Source organism: Cucurbita maxima, unplaced genomic scaffold (assembly GCF_002738345.1).
Source record: "Cucurbita maxima cultivar Rimu unplaced genomic scaffold, Cmax_1.0 Cma_Scf00014, whole genome shotgun sequence".
In the NCBI taxonomy this organism is placed as follows: domain Eukaryota; kingdom Viridiplantae; phylum Streptophyta; class Magnoliopsida; order Cucurbitales; family Cucurbitaceae; genus Cucurbita; species Cucurbita maxima.
Window position 1 is genome coordinate 3,581,459 of NW_019272030.1, and position 27,664 is coordinate 3,609,122.

Consider the following 27,664-nt stretch of genomic DNA (forward strand, 5'->3'; position numbering starts at 1 on the left):
TTTAGACTGCGGAAGAATAATAATAAAGATTTCAAAGTAGTTGGAATTATTGCGCGTCGGGCCAACCCAATCTCATAATTTTCTCTTTACCCCATCTTCCCCGAAACCAAGCACACACTAAATAAATCAATACTATATATATATATATCTAAATTAATAAGCACAATTTATTTTTTGGTTCAAAAATATTCTTAAATTTTTAAATTTTTTAATAATACTTCCTTAATTTTTAAAAGTTTCGTCACTTTTTTAAAAAAATTTAAAAACAGTTATAAACATTTTTTTAAAAACATAAAAAAATATCCTTTATTTTTAATACCACTTTCAAAATTATTTATAAACCTTCTATAGTAATATTAAAAAGTTTAGAGATAATTTATGAAGTGTCGTTTTGGATGGTATAATTCAAGTTATTTAGGTAATTAGATCATACGAATACTCCTCCCTTTCATATTTATAATAAAAAAAATATAAGTTTAGTTTGCCAATTCACATCTACGCTGTCTTTTTTTAATTAAAAGAAGATTTATTTATAAAAGATGAAATGTTATATAAAAATTGAAGTATAAAGTTTATTAAATGTGTAGAAAAAGTCTAACCGCGTGTAACTAAAATTTTGTTGATTACTAAGTCATACTCGTTTTTTTAGTGTGATTCATCTCGTTTGGTAGGTGAATAATTATAAGTATAATTTAATTAATCAAATATATAACTTATTTTTAAATTTTAAATTGAAAATGTTTTAAAGAAAGAAAATAAAAAAATGGTTTGACATAATAAAAATGATAAAAATAAATAAATAAATTGTAAGGGCAGTGTTTAAAGAACTAGAAGAACAGAGAAAAACAAATGGCAGGTGGATCGACTTCAAAGTTCAAGAGTTGGTGAGCAAAGCAACTTGATTGACTTGACCCTAGTCAGAACACTTTGACTCTTCCTTCCCGCATGGAAAGCTCGGGTGGTACTCGCTTTCCGGTTTCCCACAAGCAGGCCTCATTGGAAATCAAGGTATGGATTACTTTCTCTGGATTAAATTAATCCATCCTCTTCAGTCCTTGAAAGATTTCGGGATTAGGGTGTTGTGATTTTCCCTGTAGCAGCGGTGTTTTCAAGGGTTGATTTTAATTTAAAGGATTCGCGTTTGCACACAACCTGTTTGCTTAAATGCCGCAGCTAGTTTTATTGGCTTTAATAAACTGGTGATTCGTCTGCGAGTTGCAGATAGGGAAGCTTGAATTTGGATGATACGGAAACAAATTTAAAGTGGGGTTAAGTGATTTGAGGTTTTAAATGGTGAATTTGTTCTCATTTTTGGTGAATTCGAGTTAGGGATATGCAGGATGTTTACCGAAATTAAATTGCTTCTTCCTGCTTGTATTAATCATTTGAATATAATGCTTGATTCAAATCCTCCTTGCGGCTTATTGTTTTTCATCGATAGTTACTTGATTTTGATGAACCAATACATCTCTTGCAAGATTCAACGCCTGTCATTGTATATTTTTTGAACATCTGTGGATTTCATTGCCTATGTTCTAGTTCAATTTCAGGGCACTTTACTATTCATCATTGGTTAGCTCAGGGAGTTAGTAATCTCATTCATATGTCTTCTGCTTTCAGGGAATCAAAACGGATATAGTCGTTTGTCGCCACGACGATCATTTTCTTGTCAGTATGAGTTCGGTTTTATGTTATTACGAGTGCATATGTTTTTTTTGGAGGAGGATGGGGAAATGGGGATTTTGGTATCTATTAGTGTGTGTTCTTTACATATCTGATGTTTGAAACTGATTTGAAGGTTATTGCAACTCAAATTGGAGCAATGGGGACTATGCTGCAAGCGAGGTGAGCAATTACTGGTCATTTCTGCAAAGTTAAGCGATTCTATACCCTCAAATACACATATTCGCAATCAAACTTCCATCAATTAAGATCACAACCATTACACTTCGTAGACTTTCTTTTGGACGAGTAACACTTCATAGCTTTCAGCTTAAATATTGCTGAAATTTTTTGAAAGCTCAAAGAAATTAACTTCCCAAGTTATTGGAACTAATGATTTATGCTTATTTTGTTATGCTATATTAGAAGCTTCTTAGACATCTATATGTTACAATCCGCAGGAAGGAGGAGGGGATGGCAATTCATTCAACCTTCTCAGTGTCTACCGTTTTTGGCAAAAGAGATGAGGTAAGTCAGCTACATTATAGTAGTTTGTTAATGAATAATGCTGCGATTGATACATGGAATTTTCAGCCAATGCTGGTCGCATGTGCACGTCAGTTGATCGAACAGATCAGGTAAACCTTCCAATTCAACATCATCGAACTGATCTGACTTCTGGGCATGTGTGCATGTGCTCTTTGGAAATCTGTGGATAATGTATACAATAACCGAAACGTGCTATATTTCTATTAAGTAGATAACCTGTCTTAATGTTTGGGATCTTGACTTGTCAGACTCTGATTTATGGAAATGCTACATTCCTTATTTGGTGTCTTTTAGCTTTGCTGGGTGTTCTACTGGAGACGCTTTTTAAAGCTTCTTTAACATGGCTTAAGGCTTAATGAGAGATCCAACTATAGAGCTTAAAACTTGTCATATTATAAGGAATGTTTTCTTTATTACAAATGGTATCAGAGCTAGACACCAAACAGAGTGCCAGCGAGGACGCTAGGATTCTAAGGAGGGTGGATTGTGAGATCCTACATTGGTTGGAGAGGGGAACGAAACATTCCTTATGAAAATGTGGAAACCTCTCCTAACCTTAAGGGGAAGCTTCAAAGTGAAAGCTTAAAGAGGACAATATCTGCTAGCGGAGGGCTTAAGCTGTTACAAGAAGAGAGGATGACTTTCATCTCCTTCAACCCATTGTTTATTTCTGAAGCCTCAAAATATATACAGTGCAAAGTTAAGGTCCTTAACTTTTTGGAGTGGGAACTTTGACTAACTAGATGGGTAGACTTTGTGGTGATGCTTGGCAATTCCACTTTCTCTGAGGGAGAACTTTATGGCAATGCAAGGGCTTTTCACTACTACTTTAGACATTTACTTGATGTAGACCCACTTGTAGAATTCTTAGAATACATTTATTGATGTGTTGAATATTGAAGCATATAACATTTGACGTCCCATCAAGATAGCCACATTCAAATAACATGCTGAAATTATTTCTTTTGTTTATGCAGTTTATCAGGTTCATACAAGCCATTATTAATCTCTCTTGGCCTAAAAGACCATTCTGTGGTAATTACTCAAATATGTTATTTTTTCCAGACTTAGTAAATTGAATAAGTTTAATTGGATTCTTCCTGTTTTGCAGGAGACAATGAGAGGCATTGTCACTGCCGTGTCTGAGAATAAACTTTGGTAATATTTGACTTTTGCTGCTTAAACCCTCGTTTTGTTCACATTCAGTAAGATACATATTTATATTCCTACTTCTGTGACCTTTTTTTGGTGGGGTTTTGACGATTTTATTGGCAAATGACCTAAGATAGTAGACGAGAATGAGATTTCAATTGTGTGAATTAGCTCTATTTTTTTTAGTTAACGATGTATCAGTGAAGATTCAAACATCTAACTTTAAGAATAGATGTAATATCTTATCCTGTTTGTTGGAGAATGAAACGTGGTTCACGACAAGCACTACAATGGAAGGTTCTAAAGCCACCCATTAGTGACTCAGTGGCTTGCTTTCATATTGTAGCCCACTGTGGTTGGAAATGCATGGTGGAATGGTGGAGTCTGAGAAAAGAGGGCATAATAAGAAAGTGCAAAATCATATTTTTTAAAATCAACTATACTAGCATAATTAATCTTATAAAAGCATAACTCTATAATAAACAGTATCACATGCTCTTGCAAAAATGTAGGCTAAATAAAATTTCAAGCTTTTGCATCATTGAAGCAACAAAAAATGGCAAATTTTAATGCTATTCGTTTGGAATATCATTCATTATTCTGTTCTCGTTATGAGGAGTGTGAGAAAGCAAGAAAAAAACAGAAACTGCAATATATTACACGATCAGCATTACAAGATACATAGGAAATACATTAAAGAACACAAAATTTTCGGTGTCTGCCTTTTGGCATCACTTATAGTACACTACAAATACAATAACGATTGGCTCATATCATCCACTGAAATTTCTTGCAGACAGAGACAGCCACACATTAATAGCTACAAGAATAATCAAGGAAGGAAGGCATCTGGACGTCTACCCATTGTGCTTCATGTGCTTTCTTTTATGTTTTCTCTTTATTTTGCATAGAAATCATGTGTCTTTCGAACTGTGAAAACCAAAGGGAAATACATAAAGTCCGGTTGCTTTCATCAGAAAGCCCACCAAATTCAAGGCAATTAAACATAATAAGATTGAGTTTCCAATCAACTATGATATGATACCTCGGCATTTTTCAACTTCTGCTCCTCTAATTCTTCAACAAGACGATCAAGTCTGAAATTAGAAATAATCGAACATTAGGTTCATGAAAATTTGGTTAAAAACATAAACGGTAAATTGAATTGATTGGTCTTAAAATTATACCTCTGCTGCAGATGAACGACCTGAGATTGTAACTCTCTTTCCCTCAAGGTAGCCGGTGGTGTCTGGTCAACATTGAAACTATCATTAGATGAAGTAGCCTAGAAAATGTCACATAAAAAGCACAAATAACTGCATTCGATAAGAGCCATGACCATGATCCGGCAGCCTTTGGCATCAAATATAAGAACAAAGCCGATTTCCCCTCAGATAATTTGGAAAGAAGACTGACGCAATCAGCTTGGCACACATGATATTTATTGTTATCATGCCGATTATTCTTCATTATTCCTTTGTACAGAAAAATCGCAATCCAGTAATGGAAAATCATGTAAATACCTCAATTATGGGTATTTAAAAGATGTGGAAAGCTCTCGGGGGTTGGTTTGGGTCTTGACTAGGTTCAGTTCCTCCCTCTTGGTCTCAATTACTAAAGATTTCTACGCTTTATCTCTTGTCCTTTTAAATTGGAGCCTTCTCTATAGTTACCAGTTTGTTACTTTTTTTTGTTTGTTTTTTGCTCCTTTAGTTTTTCTGTATTACCCTTGTGTGTTCTTTCGTTTTTCCTAATAAAAGTTGGTTTTTTCATAATTTCTTTTTAAAAATACAAACTCGACTATGTACCACTGAGCGGCTTTTTTCAAAATTAACAAGGAAATCAAGTTCATCTATGTACCTGCAGAAGGTCACTGGTGACCGTCTCTGATACATCTGGATTCTTGCCTGTGAGTCAAAAATATAGTATAAGAAAATGCGCCAAAAAGCCAATTATAATAACAAAAAGAGGAAAAATACCAGTTGTTTGTTCCAAATACTTGATCAATTTAACAATTTCTTCCTGTCAGAAATAATGATAGAAATAAGAAAATTATTTTGAAGCACTGCAAATACAAACAAGAAGGGGGAGAAAAACAGACCCGTTGAAGGATGTTCTGCTGCAAAATGCATTGCATCGATGGAAGGAGTAGAGCAGGTGTGAGGTTCATGGATGTTGGACTTACCGTCCCTCCACAGACTGGACTAAATGATCCCGTCATAGGACCCTAAATACAAAAACAGAATGGCAATGGATACAAAGCCATTGCCTAAAAGGTAAATGTCTAAGTTCATTGGTGATATGAGAAGTCAAGTGCACAAATCCCCAAGGCATATACAATATCCAAATCGATTGGTAGAAAATAAGATAAAAACTAGTAAGATCAAAAGTCCACTTAAAAGCAATGGTAAATTTGACGGGAAATTTTCTACCAATCAAAAGTACCAAGAGCCTCATAAAAAGTCAATAAATTCAGAAGTGCACGAAACCCAAATGTGAACATGAATACATGCATGGTATAAAATCAAAATAACAAGTAAAAATCCACCTGTTCTTAGAAAAGGTGGCATACTTCGAATTCTGCATAAACTTTTGGCTTGCTAGCTTTATTATTTTGTCCGGAGTTTGGTTCAAGAAGAACAATAAGAACTTCAGAGAGATGGAGTGGCCGTTTGTTGAGATTTAAGAGGGATGAGATTTGATGTGTCCCTTTGAGCGCGTCCCTAGGCCTTTTTGTAATTAGGATCTTAGTTCAATTTTGTTGGATTGGAGTCCCTTATTGTAGTTGGTATGGGTCTCTACTTTTTATTGGGCTTGTTTTTTTTTTTTTTTTTTGTATGCCCTTTTAGATTCTTTCATTTCTTTAAATGAAAGACCAGTTTCTTACCCCTAAAAAAAAAGGGCTTAAAGATGCATGTTTGAAGTCGAAATAATTTGCTCAAGTAGCTCAAAATAGTCATACCCTCACAAACCCAAATTGATAAAGTGGAAAATGAGTTGAAGATTAATATGATGAAAAATTCACTTTAAAGCAGGAATAGATTTTATGGGGGAGAATTTCAACCAATCAAAAGCACCAAGAGACTCAAGTATAGTCAATAATGCAGATGGAAATACAAGGTATTCAATCAGTTGCAAAAGCAAAGCATGATCAGCATGCGTGACATGAAATGGAAATAACAGGCAACGAAATCAAGGACTGGATTTATTCACTCCAACAAATAAACTTAAAAGGAAGCGAATTAACCCCTATGAAAAGATAAACATCTTAATGTCAGAATTTTGCTAAATTTTTTCAAAATAAATCATTCAAAAATCACAATAACGAAGGAATTTATCTTGAACTTGAGAAGCCAGCATGTTTTCACGAGCATAACAAAAAATTGCAAAAGAAAGTTCATAGTTCTGAAAATATTCAAACAGCACAAGAAGAAAGAAGAGACCAAACCACCTGACCTTTAAGTTTTTTTTTTATCCTTAACATGGTCCATAATAGGTCAAATACAATGAGGATTAAACTTGATGGTTTCCGAAGGAAAAAGGTAGGATAATAGTCCGTATGCTTTATATCATGGGCCTATTCACTACAGATAAACACGCTGCAAATTACTAAAATTATATCTCTGCAATACTTCCCTTCTACACATGATTCAAACCTGCAAGGCAATTAAGTTTTGTACAAGATTTCAAAGTAAATGCAAAAATACCTTCGGACTAAGTTCTGCTGAAGTCACTTTAAACCGCCCCTTGCGTTGGACAACTGTTCCATCTGATGTATCCTCAACTGAATAAGATATGTAAGAATTTTATGACCTTAAAGTTGTTAATATGAACTAATTTAAGCCCAGAGGAATAGAGAAGCCAAAGAACATACCAGATGAAACGTTATTTGTATCTCTTTTCTGGCGATATAATAATGGACCACTGTAATTACGCTCAGATGGAAGTTTTGACTGCAAATAGTCCCTTTGTTGAAGTTTGAAAAAAAAAAAAAAAGTTAAGGTCAGACTTGCCTAAACCACATTGTGAACATCCAAAACAGAAACATTTCACAAACCAAAGGAAAACGTGTATCTTCAACTGATAAAGCTCATTCTCAAATTTAAAATTAAGAGAAACAGCATAGAATCCATTAAGATACCGGCTGCCTTTTGTCTTTAGCCTTAAGGGCGTTTGTTGTGTGAGGGGATGGCAAAGGATCCCTCGCACTTAAGATAAAGAAAAGAAAATAAGAATCCATTCAAACTTGAAGCAAAAAATTCAAAAATCAAGTAGATCAAACAAAGCCCATCCTCATGTAACAAGCTTATTATCTAATACAGAGAGTAAGGGCAGATGGATGGTGACTTTGCTGGAACTATAAAACCACGACAAGGAAAATATAATGCATTCACAATAGTGTAAATTAGAATAAAGCATACCTATCACCATCTACAATAATCTTTTTAGGAGAGACAGCATTGTCAGAAATTAGTGAGCCGCTGAAAGACCTCTTATTCTCTGACATGTAATGACGAGGTAAGGAACCACTTTGCCCTGAACTCTCACCCTCGGTTCTTCCATTTTCTTTATCCACTGGCCATACACTGTCTGTGCTTATATCTTCATAGATGTCAAAACAATCTCTGCATCCGCGTATCAAGACACAATATTACAATAAAGAGAAACTGTCACTTCGATTTTTCCTTAAATTATCAGATCAAAATTCACCTCACGTTTTTAAAAAAGTTATAAAGTAAAATAGGAATGTAATATAAAATGAAAGATTGACAAATTGTTGAGAGTTCAAAATTTATTGCTTCAAGTTTATTTACTATAGATGTTCCTATAAAAATTGCAGAATAACTTAACGACATTTTTTCTTTTATTTATTATTACTACTATATATATATATATATTTTTTTTTTTGGGGTGGGGGGGATAGAAAATAACCATACTTGAGTGCTTCAAGAGGTTTTACAGGAAAAGAAGCAAGGGAACTCTCCAAATCATGAAGATCACTGAAACCATCCTAAAACAAAAGAACAGGAAAAAAAAAAATGTCAGAAAATGTTTGATTATAGTCAACAGACTATTCACGCTATTGATTCAGAGAACAAATTCTAGTTTTTCCATGTCCATAACAAATGATTTTAGTAAAGGTTATAGTAGACAGTAAAACCTCCTGACTAGCTGCAGCAGTTGGGTGATTCAGCCTTTCAAGAGATGAACCCTCTACTGGAAAACTAAAATCATTATTCTGGTTTCTTTGCTTTGTTGTATGTACATCTAGGTCTTCTATGTTTGACATATCGTCATCTTGAATCTGCAAGAAGCTCAGTAGTCAAAATGAAAGGATGACTGCAGTAACCATTCTTACAAGCAACTGATAAATATATGAACATGCTAAACCAACAATATTGATACTTACAAGGGCAGCCTGATTCTTCAAATCCTCAAGGTTGAAGTTCCAGGCACTAATTCCTCGAATATACTCTTGCTGTGCAAGATAATGGAATTTAGATGACACTAACACGAAGCGAATGGCAGATACTAACTTTTACAATCAGCACAATGAGGTAAATTCAATTCATGTACTTGAGTTGCATAAATACTCAGGATTGGAAAACTAGTTATACCTGTTTTCTCTTATGTTATCAAATTATTTTCTTCAATGAATGGTCTCATAAGTTTCATTATTTCCCCCTCCATTTCATTTATTGATAAAATTGTCCACCCCCCACCCAAAAAAAAAAAAAAAAAAAAAAAGCTAATCTTTTTAGGGAAAATGTGGTGCTTGCAATTTTTGGAGAGATTTGATCTGAAAGAATTGTAAAATCTACAAGATACTTCCAGCAATTTTGCGAAGTTTAGGACATAAATCATTTCGTTAGCTCTAAAGAGGGTGTTCTTTTATCCAATCTTTAACACTAATTGGAGGAATTTTTTGTTATTCTTTTGGTTGCTTGACGTTGATGCCTTCTTTCTCTTACGTACTTTCTTCTCACTTTAATGAAATATTATTTAATAGGAAAGAAAAGATTAGGGAAAAAATGATTCAGCACGTGCTTTTGTGTTGAGTGCAACACACTTAAAATCTAGGGGCCAAAGCCCAAAGGCTCCAGACAATATCAAAACTATGCAACAGATAATGAGTTTCTATAATTTGCACCTGTGACAAATGCTCCTTGTCCCCATACAGAGCCTTATTCTGTACCAGAAGATCAGCCTCTTTTGCCTGTAAGGACGATATGGCAAGACAAACGGTTGAACAAACTATCCATATCTTCCAGAGAGTAAACAATGCAGATAAAAAAAAGGCCTGAGATTAGCTTGAGACCTTTAGCTTTTTAAAACGTTCCCCTAACGGAGCAAGGCCATCCAGGATTGTTCGAGTAAGATAATCAACTGAACGGGCATGTTTAAAAAAAGGATGCTTTAGGAGCTTCTCTGAACTTGGCCGTTTCTTTGGATCCTTCACTAGGCATGTGGCGACCATTTCTTTGAACGACTGAAGTAATTTTTTTTTTTTTTTTTTTTGGGAATAGAAATTGTAATTACAAAAGGAAGATATAAACAAGAGAAGGGATAGAAAAATATACGGGAAGATCCTGAAATAACAAAAGATGAACATAACTATACAACTCAGAGGGTATTTAAAGCTCCCTACGGGATTACGTACCTTGGAAAATCTCTTATCTCTTTCATAGTCAAGACCAGGAGGAGCATTTTGTAGTGTCATAAGCAAAACCTGTAATGCCAAAGAAGTTGAACTTTGTCAACTACAACAGTCGTAGACTAATTTCACAAGGTTTCCACGTTCAATGAAAACAATGATAAAGCCAAAGTACAAGTGACATAAGAAAATTTAACTTAAACAACTACACCAGTCGTGTGCATCAGTAATTTCACAAGTTTACACGTTCATGGAAAAACTGATAAGGACATTGAGTACATACTTTCATTGGTGGGTATTTGGAAAATGGAGCATGCCCATGAGCCAGTTCAAGAGCTGTTATTCCAAATGACCAAATGTCTGCCCTATTGCAGCGAGGAAGAAGAAGATATATAAAAGAAAGCATATCACAGAAAAAGAAAACTTCTAGCTTACCCTTCTGCATGACACAAATCACAAGAAAAGAAATACTATAATATAAGTTATGAGATATCACATCACATGCAGATGAACAATCCACTCACTTGAAGTCATATCCATGTAATTGCTGCATAACTTCAGGTGCCATCCTGAGGATTTCAAAAAAGGAAATCTCCAGAATTACATTCATTTTTTTAATTCTAGCTCTAGGAGGAACAGAACAACCCAAAAAACTTAAGGCACAGAAGTGAGGAATAGAAGGTTACCAGCAAGGAGTTCCGACAAACGTGTTTCTTGAGCGTTGCCTATCTCCAGTATCAAACATGCCCGCCGAGACTCCAAAATCAGCTAATTTCACTGTACCATTAGAATCAATCAAAATATTCCCAGCCTGCCACAAAACAAGGCTTGTAAATGTCTTTAGCCAGAAAAGGAGAAAATCACCTAACATTACTTCTCGAGCAATGTCTTGATATGCTGGAGAAGAAACTCAAATGCATACAAAGAGCAAAATACAAAAATGAGCTAGATTGTTCAGTATTTATTAATCCAATGACATTTAGTTTAGTAGAAAACTCGAGATTTATGTGGCACTACCATTGTTTCAATTGCGAGGAGATATAGTTCAATGCAACACATCATCAAGTATCTTAGGAAGGAAGGAGTTGGAAATTTTATCATCTCTAACTTCACCTCCTTACTGGAGTTCATATGGATAAAGAAGAAAATTAGCTCTTCTCCAGGAAAAGTTCATTAGTTTAAAAAAAACAAAATTATAAGAGAAAAAAAGTAGTGCATTCTCCATGATGAAGGTAATCTAGACTTGCTAACACTTCACATGTTTTTTGAACAATTTATGTTAAATACTCATTTAGCATCATTTCTTACACTGAACATTGCATTGGCATCCAGCAGCACAATTAAACAGAAAACAAAGAAAGCATCTGCAGTTACTAAAAATATCTTAGCCAGAATATGATAAGATCAAGAAGCTAAAATCAACCTTCACATCTCTATGGATGTGGCCATGAGCATGAAGATAAACAAGAGCTTTCAGAACCTCCCGCAGTAAGGTAGCTATAACAGTCTCTTCAAAACCTTCCGGATAAGCAGATTTCATAATATGAAGGCAAGATCCCCCAGACATGTATGGCATCACAACCCAGAGGTAGTGACCAGCAGTGAAGGAACAATGTGCTCTTAACAAATTTGGATGATCAATCAAAGTCATTGTTTGAACCTCACGCCGAATACCATCCTGGACAATTTCCTCCAACATTAGTTGTAAAGACACAATTCATGTACAAAAATTTAAAAAGAAAAAAAAAAAGTTTTATCGGATTAGCTGCTTTTCTTAACATGATTTTGTTCAATTTTCCAAATTTTGAGTAGGTAAGTCTAAAAATAAGTTCCTAATAAAAAATAAAAATATAGGAGTAATACTGGAGGAACAGAGAATGCCCTCAAAGGGATATCCTTCATAAAGTGACCTTAAAAGTTTTTTCTAAGTAAATTAAATAGTGAAATGCATTAAATAATAGTTCAGATCATGAAGCACAATAGAGCAGACGTTACAGAACCATCAATGCAGAACAAAAATAATTCCACATCTTATGGTCCTTTGGAATCTCGATCCCAGTATGATGACAATGAATACTTGATAGAATAAAACATTTAAGTTACTACAGAAAAGACATGCATAAACTTTTTGCTGAAAGATACAGTTATGATTTATGAAGCAAGGTAAACCATATATGAAAGGGTGAAAAAGGTCAGAAACGTGTTATTAAGATTGAGAGAAAAAAAATATACAAGAGATTGATGAGCATACAAGGTCATTGTTGCACTTCTCCAAATCAAGAACCTTTATAGCGACAATCTCATTTAGCGGAATGCACAGTGCCTTGTATACAGTGGCACTGACACCTTCACCAACTTCTTCACGTAAGTCATAATCCTTGGCATTCACTGGATATTTTTTTTCTGAAGGATTCTCCATAATTTTGCTTTTACATTACAGCAGTGATCCCTTTTTGCCCAAAGATGTCCCAACTGACGTAAAACTAAATAAAATATATTCTGAAGACATAATCTTCAAATCAATGTAAGGAATTTCCCATTTTGACGGCATTTTTCTCAGATCAGCAAGACACTGTGAATAACTTGTAACAGCATCAAGAAAAATGGAAAATGAGTTCATCTGATGAACCCCAAAAAGTTGATGTCAATAAGCATGCCATCTCTTTAGCCTTCAGCAAATTAAGTTCTAAGACCATCTACCAGCAAACAACCAACAGAGCTTCCAAGACCAATGAAAAAATTTCTGCCCATATAAATATGACGAATAACAAGACACATTAGAGGGGGGGAAAAAAGAACAAGTTCAGTAAAAAACTCCAAAGGGAAAGAAATGCAGAAAATTCACAACAAAGACTTGCTTTCAGATTTCCACAACTGAAAATAAACGAAGACAACAAGCAACGGTTCAGGGTGAAAAAATCTACACAAAATTTCAACTTCTAAATCAGATTTGCCAAGATTGAGAACTAATAACCGGCAAATTTTCTTCCCAGCTTATTCTACTAATAATCATGACTTTTGTGAATTTTATTAAGCATACACCATATGTGAAGAAATTGCAAAAGTGCAAACACACAAATGTACATTCAATTCTTCCATCCTAACAGGTCTAAAGAATAAGCAACTGATGCCTGTATTTTGACACATATAAAACACCAGACAGCCAGCTAAGCCCAAAGGCCATACAAGGTAAACATGAGGGACTGGTAGCCACACTAACTAAGAATGTTAAGTATTGACAGGATCTATAAGATTAGAATATAAACCATACAGAACAAAAAAGTAGAGTAAAATAATCTCATGTAATCCAAAGAACTAGGATGGCCTCCCTCTCGAGCAAGCTCAACACAAACTAAAACTTTCCTAACATCAACCCATCTTACATACTCCACCATCATATAATCATCTTCAGACTAACAAAGTCCCAGTTTATGACCAACTCAAATGCACCTTGTGCTCAAGATGTGCATCAAGTGTTGATAATTGATTGGCACCACCACCTCCCAAATTCAAGGTGACAGATTTGAAAGCTTGCCAGTTGACCACAAGATAAGGTTCTTTTCTTTTTAGATTTGAAACAATTTCATTGATGGTATGGAGTTACAAAAGAAGGAGAGAACCCCAATGAGGAAATTACGAAAAGCCTTTCCAACTGGAAAGAAGTGTGGAAAAGCTATAGGGATGGAATAAGGGAAAACATTTACACCAAGTCATAACCGAATTAACTATAGCATCAAAACATCTATGATAATAAAGCTCCTTTTCTTTGTAGGTTCTTCTATTTCTTTCTTCCCAAATATTTCAACAAAAAGCTCTGACAAAACTTTCTCACAGCATTTTTTTTATCCTTTTGGAATGGGTGCCCTTCAGTTGACAACAAAATAAGGTTTTGATTGGGGACTATAACAAATTGTAAGAGGTTGAAAGGATGCTCTAGCCCCAACTTTCTCACGAACTTCCTCGCATGGAAGTGCAATGGCAGCTTCCATACAATCATCTAAACCTTCTATTAGCGCCAGCTTCCAACTCCTACCCAATAATATCTGGCTCCTTTCCATTGCCACCCTCAATCATTGAGATATATACCACACCATCTTCAATTAGTTGGCCATAATTTGCAATATCCTGCTGCCGCCACATTGCAGCTACACTTGTAATTTTCTTTAACAAAAACATTTTTCATTAATGTATGAAAAGATAAAAGGTAATAATAACATCTCCCTTAGGGAGAAAAGAAGGAATAAAGAAAATCCAACATACTTCGTAATTAGCCTCTTTCCTTCTCTTCTACTTATGATATTTCTTATACATTGCTTGCTAAGGAAGATTCCCCAACTTGCATAAGTTCATCATTCGCACCAACCCCCATCAAATTTGCTACACCAAACTCCAACTACTTCCATCTTTCTTGGAAATCCCACCCAGTTCCAACATTCCTTTATATGTTGGCTTGCTTAGGAAGATGCCCTAATTTTACACTCACTTCCCCCTGCCAAATTAGCTGCACCGCCCTGCAATGGCATCCATCTTGCCTGGAAAGCGGAAACCTCAACTTCGTTCCAACCTTGATAATGGTCGTATTAATATTGATCTGCTAATTCCTCGCAACCTATTGAAAGCTAGAAGTCCAACCTACTTATAGCATCAACAATCATAACAAAGCCAAAGTCAAAGAGCCCAAGTGTAATTCCTCTCTTACATAGTAAAACCAGAAGATCCCAATTACCTTCAATTAATATTATCAATATTTTAACCAATTCCCAAAATTCCAATAACGTTGAAATATTTCTTTTCAAATAATTTAAAAGGTAAAAAAAAATTTAAAAACATAAAAAGGGAGAGAGAAGAGGGAGTAGAAACACTTAATCCTTCATGGTTATCTCATGGTAGAGGCTAGGAGCACGGTTATGCATGACCCGACTAATTTGGCACGCTCTCCTAAAAGCACTGCAGGAATTAAATGCCAATCTACTAAACAAATACAAAATTATGTTTACTTCTTTCGGCCGTGTCCCCCAATCCAACCTAGTTTCCAAAACAAAATTTCTCAAGTATTGGATTCGGAATGACTCACCAATTTCCTATAACTCACTAGTTAATACATCCTATCCGTAGCACAACAATAGAAATGAAAAGAATTTCGACAAAGATTACAAGCCCAATTTTCAAATCTTCAAACTAAAATTCACAGAAAACACTGATAAAAACCCGAATTCCCCAATCCAAAAACCAATCTCAAATGCCACAAACATACGGATTTCAACTCCAACAAACAACCAACATAATTCAAACTCCACGATGCACAATTCCCCAACTTGCGCAAGAATCCTTTTAGTATAAAGTACAAACAAACACATGTCGTACAAGAAAAGCAGCTGAAACGAACATTAACCAACCCTCATTAGATAGGAATCAAACATAAGAAGATAGAAAGCAGATGACGAGAGAATACCACAGAAATTGACTTTCCGACAATGTCAGAGTTACCTAGGGTTAGGCGAGAGAAGCTCAAAAACGAACTCCAATCGAAAATAAAAGTGGAAGAAGCACAAAGAGAAGTGAATCGAAGTGGATTTTCAGGTTGCAGTCCAAGAAGAGAAAGACGATGAAGGTTCAGACTTCAGATTTGGGCTCTCCAGTGAGTATGAATCAATGAATATTACCTCTTTTTTTTCTTTCTTTTTTTCCCTCTGTATCCAACTAATTATTGACTCTGAGTTCCCGGGATCGAATCTCCCGCCGTCGCCGCTATTAAAAATACAGAAACAAAAATAAACAATAAATTTAAAAAAAAAAAAACAGAATTAATTTATTTCTGGAATTTAACAACAATTCCAGAAAATATGAATGGATACGACTTTAATTTGATGCAAATGAAGTCGTTTTTTTTTTCTTTTTTGAGAGAAAAAAGAGAAATAAAATTAATTTAAAAATAGTAATGGTAACAAGATCGTGCAAGTGGAGCTGGGGGTACGTAGGACTAGGTCCCCTGGGGCAGGCCAAATGGCTCCCGAGTTAATCGGTTGAAAATATCGGCACTCGTTTTTCTGGATCGGCGATATTTTGGAGAGTTCTCAAGCCTATTTGATTGTTTTTTTTTAATTATTTAAATAATAACTAAATTCTTATTCATAATAATTTTAAAAGTTTTTTTTTTGTTAGATTAATTAAATATAAAAAAATGTCATGGGAAAATTTTTCAATTTTTTAAAAATTAAATATAATTCAAGTTAGATAATTGAGTTATCATTTTTCGGGCACCTTAGAAAATATGGTCACGTAGTTAATTGTCTTGTAATGAAGGATTTTTTTTTTAATTTAACGTTGAAATAATGTAATTGATAGCGTGAATTTAATATTAGTGCGATCATATAATTAATTTAAATAAATTTATAATTTTTAATTTAAATTGGGATATTAAAGACTAATAAGTTTGTTCGGTTTTTTTTCTTTTTTCTTGTTAATAATGAAATAGAAAATAGAATTGGGAAGATGCGTATTGTCATTGAGATTGATATCCTTTAGGATACAAGCTAGCAACTCATACGTACAAGAATAAAATAAAATATACTCTAAAATCAAATCATAAATGGAAGAATATTAAAATATAATATCTACGATATATTTCATAAACAGTATATCTCAACATGTCTAATATGATTGATGGAAAAAATTGAAACGGATGAAAATGACATTTGAAGAAGACAACCAAGTTGAAAAAAAACATGGCTATTAATCAAACTTTTCTTGCCCGATTGGGATGGAAACTGAAAAAAAATGTTATTATCGTATTTAATTTTTAATTGAAATGACTACTTTATTATAGTTTTTGTAATTTCAAATTAACACGTTGAGTTACGACACAACCATAATAAAATATCAAGTCACAAAAAAAAGTGAATCGAACAATGAACCACCTCCCGCAACCCTTCGACCATTGCATTAACCTCTAGAGACAACACGTCAAAGCTCCCCGCTTCGCCTTGCCATCGGCTGCAATAAGCTCACCTCAATGCCCTCGACACTACCCTTGCCCGTTGAAACATCTCGAACTGCATCACATGATAAAGCCATCTGCCGCGAGCGAGGTAACAACTAATGCCCACTCCTGCTTTGAATGTTTCATATTTTACAAGTGATACCCAACCATTTTAAACTTGATAGATATTTAGTTAATTAAGATAAATTGTTAACCATCTGTAATTAATAAACCATTTATAACTTATTTGATCAATAATAAAGGTTAATTTAATTACTATACATATATTTAATCAAATTTAAACTTCCAAGAATAAATGTCTTATTTTTAACTGAACACATTTAATTTATTAAAAAAAAAAAAAACTACCCCATATTATTATTAATTAATTGAATATTTAAATTAACATATTTATTTTTCTAAGTTTTTAAAAAATCAAATTAAAGGGTGTTTTTAGTCCATAAATTCAGCCCTCCATTTATTTTCCCTTACTAATTTTAATATCAATTCAAAATTGTTTAAAATATTTAAACGTTACCAAATATATATATATATATATATATATTAAATTCTAAAATTAAACAGAATAATTGATCTATTTAAAATTTTATTAGAAAACATACAAATCCAGGGTAATCATGAAGATATAAATAAAAATAATTATTTACAGTAATTAAGAATAATTATTCTTATTTATTTTCGTACATTTTAAAACTTTTTAATTTTTAATATTATCTACCGAAACTTATGATAGTGAAAAGAGGGGAAGATTTTATTTAAAATAATTATCAAATTATCCTTATTTTAAATAAGCCAACTCTCATTTTTTTTACCCATATTTACACTATAATAACCAATTAAAAAAAAGTTCCAATCGTCACCTACTTTTTTTCATCGTTGGATAATTTCAAATCATTTTTTCATATAATTTATATAATATAAAATTTAAAAATAGTTAATTTTTTTTACCATATATCAAACTAATTGTTAAAGTCTTTTATTTATAAAAGAAAATTGAATCTATCTATATATATTTCTAATTATTTAGTATTTTTAAAAAATAAAGAGTAAATAATTTATATTAATGTGTGATTATATCAATCTCAATTCCTAAAAAAGTTACCTTAGATTATGGGTCAACTTTCTTTTCCCAAGACATACTCAAATAATAAAATAATAATAAATATTTTTTTTCTTGTAAATTTCACTATTCTCGCCTTTTAGGAGTTTTTTTTGTTCTACATTTCAATTTAATAGACTATAGTTTTTTTTTAAAAAAAAATTAATAAAGTCTTATAAAACAAATTAAACTAATTATTTGATATTAAAATATAGGATAATAATGGGTTATAAATACTAAATGGGCATTTTCCCTCCTTAAATCCCAACAATTTATTAAATTTGAAATTCCCAACTCCCATGTTGAATTATTTTTTTAAAATCATTATTTTCTTTAAATAAATAATTAATGGGATAGAAAAATTCCAACTTCATAAATAATTAAGAATTTGATTAAAAAAATAATATTTAAGATTGGGTTGTAGGGATATAAATAATATTTAATGAAAGAGATTATTTTTAAAAAATTGATATTTAATTAATTAAAGTAGACTGAAAAATAATGCAAGAAAGAAGGCTAATTTATTGAAATTTCTCCTTACTACGTTGTAGGGATTATTAATATATTAAGAAATTTAATACATATAAATTTATTGTACTACGACTTATAATCCAGACTTTTTTTTTCTTTAAAAATTAATTAATTACCCAATTTATTACGTAATTTCTGATGGGTTGTTTTAAGCGAAATAAATATATTTTTTATAAAAATATATTTTCTAAAATTACTGTGATTTTTTTAAAGATTTTTAATAAAAATTTAGGCAAGATTTAAAAATTATAGAACCACACCAAATAATTATTTTATTAATGATTTATAATAGTTAATTAATTGTGGGTGAATATTTAAATTTAGTCATTTTACCTCTTTTTGATGTCCTTTTCTGTTTTCAGCAACCGGCCTTTATATAAATGTGAAGAAGCAGCCTGTTTAACTCCTTCAATGGCTGCCATGGAAGCAGAAGAGACGGAGGAAGAAGGAGGGCGTTATTTCTTGGAGAAACTATCTTCTGCTCCAACTATGCAAGAAAATGGCGGTTTGGATATGTGTCTAAGCTTCAGCAGCTACTCTATCGATGGACCTGCAGAAACGGCTGCGAGAGTTACCATGGAGTTTGAAGGAATGGGCGGAGATGGCGATGGCGGTGAGGAGGATGAGTTTGAATTTGTTTTGTTTCATAAGGCTGAGGAAGAAATGGTTTTAGACTGTCCGATTAGTCCTGTTTTTCCTATCTTCAATCACGACCTATTGGAGAAGAGTGATGGAACTGAGGTTAATGAATTGAAGAATGGAAATGGTTCGACTGTTAGGATTTCTCTGGAGAAGCTTATACTTGACGATCGCGAGCGGGAACGTGACCTTGATCGTGATCTTCCGTCGTCTTCGTCGTCTGAAGCCGATGAATTGGACGGAATTCCACCGGGAACGTACTGCGTTTGGACGCCTAAGCCAGTGCAAGCAGCGGAGCGCAGAAAATGCAAGAAGAGCAAGTCCACTGGATCAGGATGGTCGTCTTCAAGACGGTGGAGGCTCCGAAATTTTCTTCCACGAAGCAACAGCGAAGGAGGAAAGAATCTGTTCGTCTTCTTAACACCGTCTTCGAAATCAGAATCGACGAGGAAGAAAGAAGAGAAATCAGAGAAATTAGGCAAAGATACAAAGGGAAAGAAGAGCTGTTCAGAGGCCAACGCTGTCGCCAGAAAAACGAAGATCAAAAGAGGCTCTGTCGAGAAGGAATCATCGGCGCACGAATTATTTTACGTGAGGAGCCGAATGTTGAAGGAAGGAGATAAGAGACGATCATTCCTTCCGTACCGGCAAGACCTCGTCGGGTTTTGGGCTAATCTCAATACCGTGAGCAAAGCTCTACCTCCATTCTAAGCCGCTCAACAGGTTCTACTAAATTGAATTATTTAGATGAATTATTTTGTCAATTTTCATAATCGTAATCCTTAGAATATATCAATGAATTTTGATCTTAAAAGGATTGTTTGCTTGTGTGTGTACATGTATACATATAAATTAGATAGTCTTTGATCTATAATCTAGTGATTTCTTAGTTCTTCTATTAAAACTCCTTAAACTAATACTAATGAAGGTAGCATAATTTTCACAGAATTCAGTTCTAACCAAGTGCATCTCTTGACATACTTCTAACGCAGAGTTCTAATAAATATTATAGACACTAGGAAGCAATTCAATGATGGATGAGTTGACAAAAGTGGTTGAACTTGAATTAAATAACATTTCTACAATTATGTGATTGTCTCTCATTAATCGTTGAACTTGAATTCAAAATCCTAGAACATGGATATTTTTTTAGGGGAAAAAAAAAAAAAGAAAAATCCTATACTTGAGAATAGAAAACTGAGGGTCTTCAAATAGTAATTGGAGGGATCGAGATGGATTGAGGTGGCAGGAAAATTATAATATTAGAAAGAAATAGGTGGGGGAGAGATTGGACTTTGGAGAAAGGTGGGTACAAGTGGGAGTGATTTGATGCCACAATCTCCTCCAACGCCACACCTAGTATCTCTCCATATTGGCTGCAGGGTTAAGAAAGCCGACACAATCCACAAACTTGTGTACTATCCAACAATACTCCCCTTATCCCACTACTAATTTTTGGGGAGAGGATTTTATTTTTAATAAAAAGAAGCGATGCAAAATATTTAGGGGAAAGTATTATTAAGTGAGGAAGGATCAGAGTGGCAGACAGAATGGACTATTTACAAACAGCTTATTAATATTGATTAATGTAATGTACACAGATAAAAAAACAATCCCCAAACTATTTTTGGCTCAAGATTCGTCAGGCTTAGGCTCCAGAATAACTGGAATTTTCTCCATGTGATCGCCACGTAGCACCTCCACTGTCACCTGAGCGTCAAACAAATTGTTACCCATCATCAGCCTCTATTCTCATTCATCAAACATCCATTAAAACATATCCTTCCTTTTCTTAACATCACCACAAAATTTGAACAACTACAATTTTTTTATCCCAATTTCAGGGACTAGGATTGAATACTTAAACAGAGTGAGGGTTGAAATAAAAAAAAAAATTGAAAGTTTAGGAACAAAAATAGAATTTGAAAGCCTAATTGAAAGGTTTGTGGCTATGTAATGCGACTAAAAGCCACATGCTATGCTACTGTTCAGAATCACGAGGGAATGTATCTTATGGTAATGGCTTCATCACATGGGGTCTTGCTGGCTTTTTCAGAACCCACAGCTTAGAAAATTTTCCATTGGTTCAAGTGGATGGAACCATTTAATATTTCACATTATGATACATAATTGTGTATTATAATATTTAGTCAACCAAATTTTGGCAACACAGTGTGATTGATGATGCAATATAGAAGGATATTTTAACTTTTAAGATACTATAGATAAAGAAACTTTCAAAACTTTAAGAAGATTAATTAACACTTCTCAAAATAATTCACTAACTCGTTCAACTTCTCAAAGTAATTCACTAATTCGTTCAAATGACATGTTTGGAGTGATTTTGAAATGGTTAAAATCACTCTAAAATATACTTTTAATTCTTCAAAATCAAGTTTAATAGCATGAAAGATTGTATTTTAATGTGTAAAATCAATTACTGTATAGATTTTGAATGTTTAAAGACGTGTGTGAGTGATTTGAACATCTTCCAAACATGCCCTAAACCTCTCTCTAGTTTTTTGAACAGAAAAACATGACTAGCTAGTCCCTTAAGTTATTGAAAGTTGGCACCATGTGTGCCCACAAAAAATTTCTATTGTTTGCATGGACCCATCAGATCCTATCAAACCAGCCTCTTTGTTAACTTTATTATGGATCCACTCAAGCATGAACCCAAGTTTTGAATTATTTCCTAATAGTCATAACCTTAACATAAAAGCAGCATGAGGCCTCCTTTAATCAAAAGTTAAAAGAGTTCAAACAAGCAAAAGTAAAGAGATCAAATAGGAAAGTTCAGAGTACCTTGTCACCAACTTTACATTGGTCGAGAATTCTATACAAATCGCTTCCATTCATGACCTTTTTTCCATCCACTGATGTTATTATGTCTCCCAATATAAGTCTACCATAAGCATCCCGCTTCGTCGGTCGCAGGCCCTGCATATAATGTGTATCAATCAAAACTCCTTGAACTGAAGTATTGAGGTTGGTGGTGTTTTGGTATAAGAATAGGAATGCAAATAGAAAAGGAAATGAAAGCAATACAGCTTTCCCAGCAGGACCATTTGCAGGAGCATCTAAGACGAGCACTCCGCTTACGCCCAACTGCTCGACCGACTGATCGGGAGCAAACTTGATTCCTAAAATTGGTCTTGTCACCTTCCCAAATCTCACCAGCTGATCAACAATGCCGCTTACCTAATTTGACAGAATGTTGATGAATAGTTGAGTTCTTAAGTGCAAACCAAGGGAATTTCAACAGCTTGTAAAATAGTCATATGTTTACTAACTGTGTCAACTGGGATTGAAAATCCAACACCTGAGGATGCCCCAGATGGAGAATAAATTGCTGTGTTTATTCCGATAAGGTTTCCGGAACTATCGAGAAGTGGCCCTCCACTGTTTCCAGGATTAATGGCAGCATCTGTCTGTATGACATCTTGAATAGGCCTACCAGTTGCAGCAGAACTAATTTCTCTGCGAAGGCCACTGTCATGGGCAAGATGGATGCTTAGTATAACAGTTTCGAAGCTTGGACATATATAATTAGCATATCTCATGTAGGCCAAACCCATTATGCAATTGAGCGACCATGAAGAGAACAAACTTAAGGATTCATAAGGTAAATGATAAAACCTGTGGATTTCATACCTGATTACCCCGGTCGTAAGAGTATGATCCAGTCCAAACTGCACAGACAATAATCATTATATTTTAGATATCAAACGGGGGAACGTACGAGATAATAAGCTACCATGATGAGACTGGATTCAAGACTAAATGAAAAAGGTGATGACCATGTGGAAACTAATCCAGAACTTTAAGACCTGGGATGCAAAAATCTATCTTTTAGTTCACTTTTGACTAATTTTGTAGATAAAACTATTTCATACTTTTAGTGCTCTTTTTGACTAATTTTGTTGATGAAACTATTGCATGTAAGGACAAGGAAGGAGTGTTGAGAGATCCCACGTCGGTTGGAGAGGAGAATGAAACATTTTTTATAAGGGTGTGGAAACCTCTCCCTAACAGACGCGTTTTAAAAATCTTGAGAGAAATCTCAAAGAGGATAATATTTGCCAGCGGTGGACTTGAGCTGTTACAGGTATGGTGCAATTAACACACAGTAATATTTCTATTTGGAATCATTTTGAAAGGGAATGTTCTTTTCAGAGAAAGCTTCATCCTTGATTATTCATTTTTGTTTTAAGAAATCAATAGCGTGAGCTTGGATATACAAGATGAATGGATATGTCAATGTGAGCATACACCCAAAGGAGAAGGCAGTGAATAGAAAAACTTACAGGGTTTCCAATAGCAAACACTTTCTGACCAACAAGCAAATCTGCTGAGATACCAACAGGTATAGGTCTTAGTTTGTCTTTAGGTGCATCGATACTCAAGACAGCAACATCCTTGTCTTGATCAAAACCAACAACTTTTGCATCGAATGTAGTTTGGTCAGCTAGAGTCACTCTGTACATAACTTAAACCAGTTTAAACGTGAATAATATAGAGCCACCACTAAGTCTTAAGTTTCAATTCAAATCCAATTATTAGCTCATTACAAGTACAAAAGAACTTGATGGTACTTTGTTTGTGCTTTCCTGAGGCAAAAGAGTTTTGGAAATGCTCTTTAGTTGACTTAGGGCCTCATATTTAATATCCTATGAGTTTTCTTGAAATCAAATGTGGTAAGGTTAGGCAGTTGTCTCGTGACTCATATGAATAGTCGAGGTGAGTGAAAGCTGCTCTTTAGTTGACTTAGGGCCTCAAATATTACTGATAACGCTCTAATATCGTCTTCCTGAGGTTATATAAGGAAAAACTTCGAGTTATCATCTCCATCTTCAAGCCACTAGATCCTGCAATAGTGTCACTTTAAACCATCTAATGTCTTTTATTCGCTTTTGGATTATGATGTCAAAGGCTTACATATAGAGACACTTCTTACGATATACATATCAAAGACACCAATCTCACAATAAAATACCACCAACACAAAATCACATAGCCAAAAATATGACATAGTTCTGCCGAACTATCTAATATCTTTTACCAACAACTGTAAACCATATAAATTTCACATCACTTCCGCATATTAGAAATGAACTGCAACGAAATCTAGTTCGATAGAGTGTTCATAACTAACCTGAGATCAGAAGCACCACGAATTACATGATAATTGGTGACAACATGACCGTCCTTATCCCACACAAATCCAGAACCTGACCCCTGTGGCACCTCCAACACGTCTAAAGTAAAAGCATCCTGCCTAAACCCATATCAAAATTACGTTTCAAAGCGACAATCGTACCAAAATTAGAGTCCAAATAAACGACCCAAATTATAAACAGAACTCATCGTGTAATAACCTTGCAGCAAGATTTGTGATATAAACTACAGACGGAGTATTCTCCTGAAAAAGACGAACCGTAGCGAGCTCATCCGTCTGCAATTTTCTGGGCGTGGTGACGACAAAAGCAACCGCGGGCTCAACATCTGTAAGAAAGAGAGAAAAGGACAACAGCGCTGAAGTGGAGAAGATTAGCAGCGACTCCCAAATTGAAGCGAAGGGGTTGGAGGGAGTGGGAAGCTTTGTGTGAGTGGTAGCTGAAATTTGAGTGTGGTTCTTGTTGTGGGGAAGAAGAGAGCAGATGGGGTATCTAAGATGGGAACTGGGGTCGGTGAAATTCTGAAGAGAAATGGATTTAGGGAGAAAGAAGGAAGTGGGTGTTCTGTTTGGAGGGCGAGAAGGTGGAGAGAAATGGGAGAAAGTAGAAGCGAGGGAAAATGCAGCAGCCATTACTTTTCCGTTTGGACAGTTGCCGCAAATTGGATCGCTGAATCCAATTCAACCAGTTTTATGATAATATTAATTTTTTAAAAATAAATTTGGTGTACGCATTTTTTATATCCACTGTGGTGCCTGCAATTGTTAACTTTGATTATTGGTGGACAAGACAGGCATATATATATAAATCATAATCTCTTCTTGCCTGAGTGGCATAAGCAAAAGAAATTTCCTTTCAAAGGTAATATTCTAAGTTGGGGTGATGGTGAAGTGTGTACCCATCAACTACAATCATTTTGGATGTTCCTTAAGGATCGATTCACATCATTTATCGTTATTCATGTCACCATGCTCATTTCTTAAGGATCGATTCACATCATTTATCGTTATTCATGTCACCATGCTCATTTCTAATATCTCCAAGTGTTGTCACTAAAAATCTTTCCCAATTGACAAAACATCAAGCTCCTGACACTTCAAATTGTATTCGTTAAAAGAAATGGTTCGACGAAGATTATATACATATATATATTAGAAAGTCCGTTTCTAATAGCTCGTTTTGTCAAGCTGGATGAAAGGTCCCGTTCCGGAATCAAACGAAAAGCATTTGGAAAAAATTTCAGAACTTTTTAGTTTAGAATAACAAATTTAGGCTATCCTGATGGCCAGAACCTTGTGAACTCGACAAAATGCAAAGACAAAGCACATACGAGGAAAAAACAGATAACTGGCCATCACCTGACTGTCTAAAAATATCATTTTAATTCCTGACAACTACTTCCCACTCTAGGCCTCCTTGTCAGTGAAGAAGCCAGAAGAGGGAAAGAATTAACATTTTTTTGAATTCCTATACTAGAGTTAATTCTAATCCAAAATTACAAGGGAACCATCTTCTGTTCTTCAGGATAAGAAGCCACGTTTGCTTGTGTCAGGTAGAAACTTGACAGGGGAAAAAGTTCACAAAATCTTGTTCAAGGGTTTTAATTCATTCGGAATGCCATCAAAATTTCCAGCATTTATATCCGACTGCAGCATCGGTCTCTTCCCAATTTTCCAAATCAAGCCCTCAGCCAGGTGTTCCTTGCTTGGTGTAAGCATCACAAAGTTTGGATCGGCTCTTTGATAACTGAAAACAGTGAAGTGAATCTACAGTTACTACAAGAGCTTGAATGATATGCCCCGTTTCAGCGAACAATTCAGAACTCAGTGACCAAATTAGCAGAGCCAACCCAATATTTCATATTTCTAAATAAGAAAGTTTAATACTATGACATACGAAAAGAGTGGATCATAGTATGGAGAAATGCTAATAATATGCGGGAAAGGATAGAAGATAAAAGAGAAATAAGGCTTTCATACAACCTGGCCTCTCTAAGATTTTCAACACGGATGCCAAATCCATATGCAGTTTTTCCAACTATACGATCCCTGATAGCTGCATAACAGTCAAAGTAATCATTTAAAACTTACATGATAATTTATAATTATGATCCACTATGGCATATAAAAGCTCGAGAGAAAGATGCAATTAGACAATTCATCGCTGGTATAGAATTTACCAATCATCCATAACAAACAGGAAAAGACCCTTAAGAAAAAGTACACATGAAAGCAATAAAAAGTTCCAAATAAAACACTTGAAGACTGACAGACAATTTATCACTCAGATTTCTTTTTATTAATTTTTTTATGGTACTTGGTTTCAGACCTCAGTTATTTATTGTTTTCAGTACTTTTGATATTAAATAATGCACAATCAGAGACTTCTTCGGCCAAGCTAAGCTAGATACTTTTCAACAGAAGCTGAACTGATGTGGGTTAATGTTTTTTTTTTTTAAAAAAAGACATTATAAGAGAATTTCATTGATAATATGAAGAAGGCCTGGCCATAGGGCTTACAAAGAAACCTCTTCCAATTGGCCATGAGGACTTAACCATAGGATTAACAAAAAGATCATCCTATTGGCCAAGAGGGAAGATAAGTTGTATGCACAACGGGAACTGTAGAATCTCAAAAGAAATAGAACATTCAAATGGAATTGTGTTCTTTATGTAGCTACCTAATGGAGCTGTTTATCTAGAGATGTCGTAACTACTCTCCCAGCGTCCATTTTTAACAATTGAGCTGCTTTTCAGTTAGCTGTTTGGATGTCGGATGTCTCATGCTTCGTGGGATCTTTTCTTCCCTTGTTACCCATTTTACCGTGTCTAAAAGAATGAAAAATTTAGAGCCCATTTCCACGTGCATCCTAATCCTGGTTCTAATTCGCAGTACCCTAACAAGGAATCAACTCCAGAAAGTTGAAAGCCCCCAAATGTCTCAAAATTGTGCAGTTCATGCATGGAGAAATCTAGGTATAACTAAAACTTGTTGATGATAATTTAGATGTCCAAAGTTTCAGTCAATTTTGGGATGGTTGTATCAGAGTGTACTAGAATGTTGGCGATAAAATTAAGGTAGCACATAGTTATATTACAATCTCATAAAAAAAAAAAAAAAAAAAAAAAAAAAAAAAAAAAAAAAAAAAAAAAAAAAAAAAAAAAAAAAAAAAAAAAAAAAAAAAAAAAAAAAAAAAAAAA

At 34.3% G+C, this 27,664-nt stretch overlaps 5 protein-coding genes across 10 annotated transcripts in view; 2 read left to right on the top strand and 3 right to left on the bottom strand.

Annotated features, from left to right (window-relative positions):
- Positions 1-830: 830 nt before the first annotated feature.
- On the top strand, positions 831-4,867 carry LOC111489603. 3 transcript variants are annotated; one of them, XM_023137916.1, is made up of 8 exons: positions 831-1,008; positions 1,621-1,668; positions 1,799-1,845; positions 2,124-2,190; positions 2,257-2,300; positions 3,189-3,246; positions 3,323-3,369; positions 4,849-4,867. In XM_023137916.1, coding segments are annotated over exons 1-8 (375 nt in total). In that variant the 5' UTR covers positions 831-945; the 3' UTR covers positions 4,850-4,867. The 3 variants fall into 3 exon arrangements, with proteins under 3 accessions (XP_022993684.1, XP_022993683.1, XP_022993682.1); XM_023137915.1 differs by lacking the exon at positions 4,849-4,867 and adding an exon at positions 4,160-4,336 and having other exon boundaries at positions 832-1,008; XM_023137914.1 differs by lacking the exon at positions 4,849-4,867 and having other exon boundaries at positions 834-1,008; positions 3,323-3,641.
- Positions 3,918-15,872, bottom strand: LOC111489519 (serine/threonine-protein kinase BLUS1-like). Of its 3 annotated transcripts, none has more exons than XM_023137778.1 (21): positions 15,506-15,868; positions 12,270-12,761; positions 11,442-11,696; positions 10,705-10,829; positions 10,543-10,587; positions 10,302-10,383; positions 10,025-10,093; positions 9,683-9,853; positions 9,515-9,580; positions 8,774-8,842; positions 8,525-8,668; positions 8,301-8,374; positions 7,785-7,988; positions 7,238-7,329; positions 7,071-7,147; positions 5,465-5,590; positions 5,343-5,385; positions 5,224-5,270; positions 4,551-4,612; positions 4,409-4,460; positions 3,918-4,293 (listed from the first exon to the last, which is right to left on the bottom strand). In XM_023137778.1, exons 2-21 carry the CDS (start codon positions 12,435-12,437, stop codon positions 4,249-4,251), a joined length of 2,016 nt encoding a protein of 671 aa, XP_022993546.1. In that variant the 5' UTR covers positions 12,438-12,761; positions 15,506-15,868; the 3' UTR covers positions 3,918-4,248. The 3 variants fall into 3 exon arrangements, with proteins under 3 accessions (XP_022993546.1, XP_022993547.1, XP_022993548.1); XM_023137779.1 differs by having other exon boundaries at positions 15,471-15,868; XM_023137780.1 differs by lacking the exons at positions 3,918-4,293; positions 4,409-4,460; positions 4,551-4,612; positions 5,224-5,270; positions 5,343-5,385 and having other exon boundaries at positions 5,547-5,632; positions 15,506-15,872.
- A 3,150-nt stretch (positions 15,873-19,022) lies between these two features.
- Positions 19,023-27,664, top strand: part of LOC111489578 — a 12,842-nt gene continuing 4,200 nt past the window's right edge. For both annotated transcript variants that reach the window (XM_023137881.1, XM_023137882.1), the window contains exon 1: positions 19,023-20,010. In XM_023137881.1, coding sequence (XP_022993649.1) covers positions 19,060-19,998 — 939 coding nt within the window. In that variant the 5' untranslated portion in view covers positions 19,023-19,059 and the 3' untranslated portion in view covers positions 19,999-20,010. The remainder of the gene's footprint in view (positions 20,011-27,664) is intronic.
- On the bottom strand, positions 20,780-25,148 carry LOC111489550 (protease Do-like 1, chloroplastic). Its single transcript, XM_023137840.1, has 8 exons — positions 24,666-25,148; positions 24,443-24,565; positions 23,595-23,766; positions 22,942-22,979; positions 22,581-22,779; positions 22,336-22,488; positions 22,093-22,227; positions 20,780-20,997 (listed from the first exon to the last, which is right to left on the bottom strand). Exons 1-8 carry the CDS (start codon positions 25,094-25,096, stop codon positions 20,920-20,922), a joined length of 1,329 nt encoding a protein of 442 aa, XP_022993608.1. The 5' UTR covers positions 25,097-25,148; the 3' UTR covers positions 20,780-20,919.
- The window catches only part of LOC111489553, a 10,214-nt gene continuing 8,218 nt past the window's right edge, over positions 25,669-27,664 (bottom strand). The window contains exons 13-14 of the mRNA XM_023137845.1: positions 26,447-26,519; positions 25,669-26,210 (exon numbers count right to left, since the gene is read on the bottom strand). Of these exons, the coding sequence (XP_022993613.1) occupies positions 26,042-26,210; positions 26,447-26,519 (242 nt within the window). The 3' untranslated portion in view covers positions 25,669-26,041. The remainder of the gene's footprint in view (positions 26,211-26,446; positions 26,520-27,664) is intronic.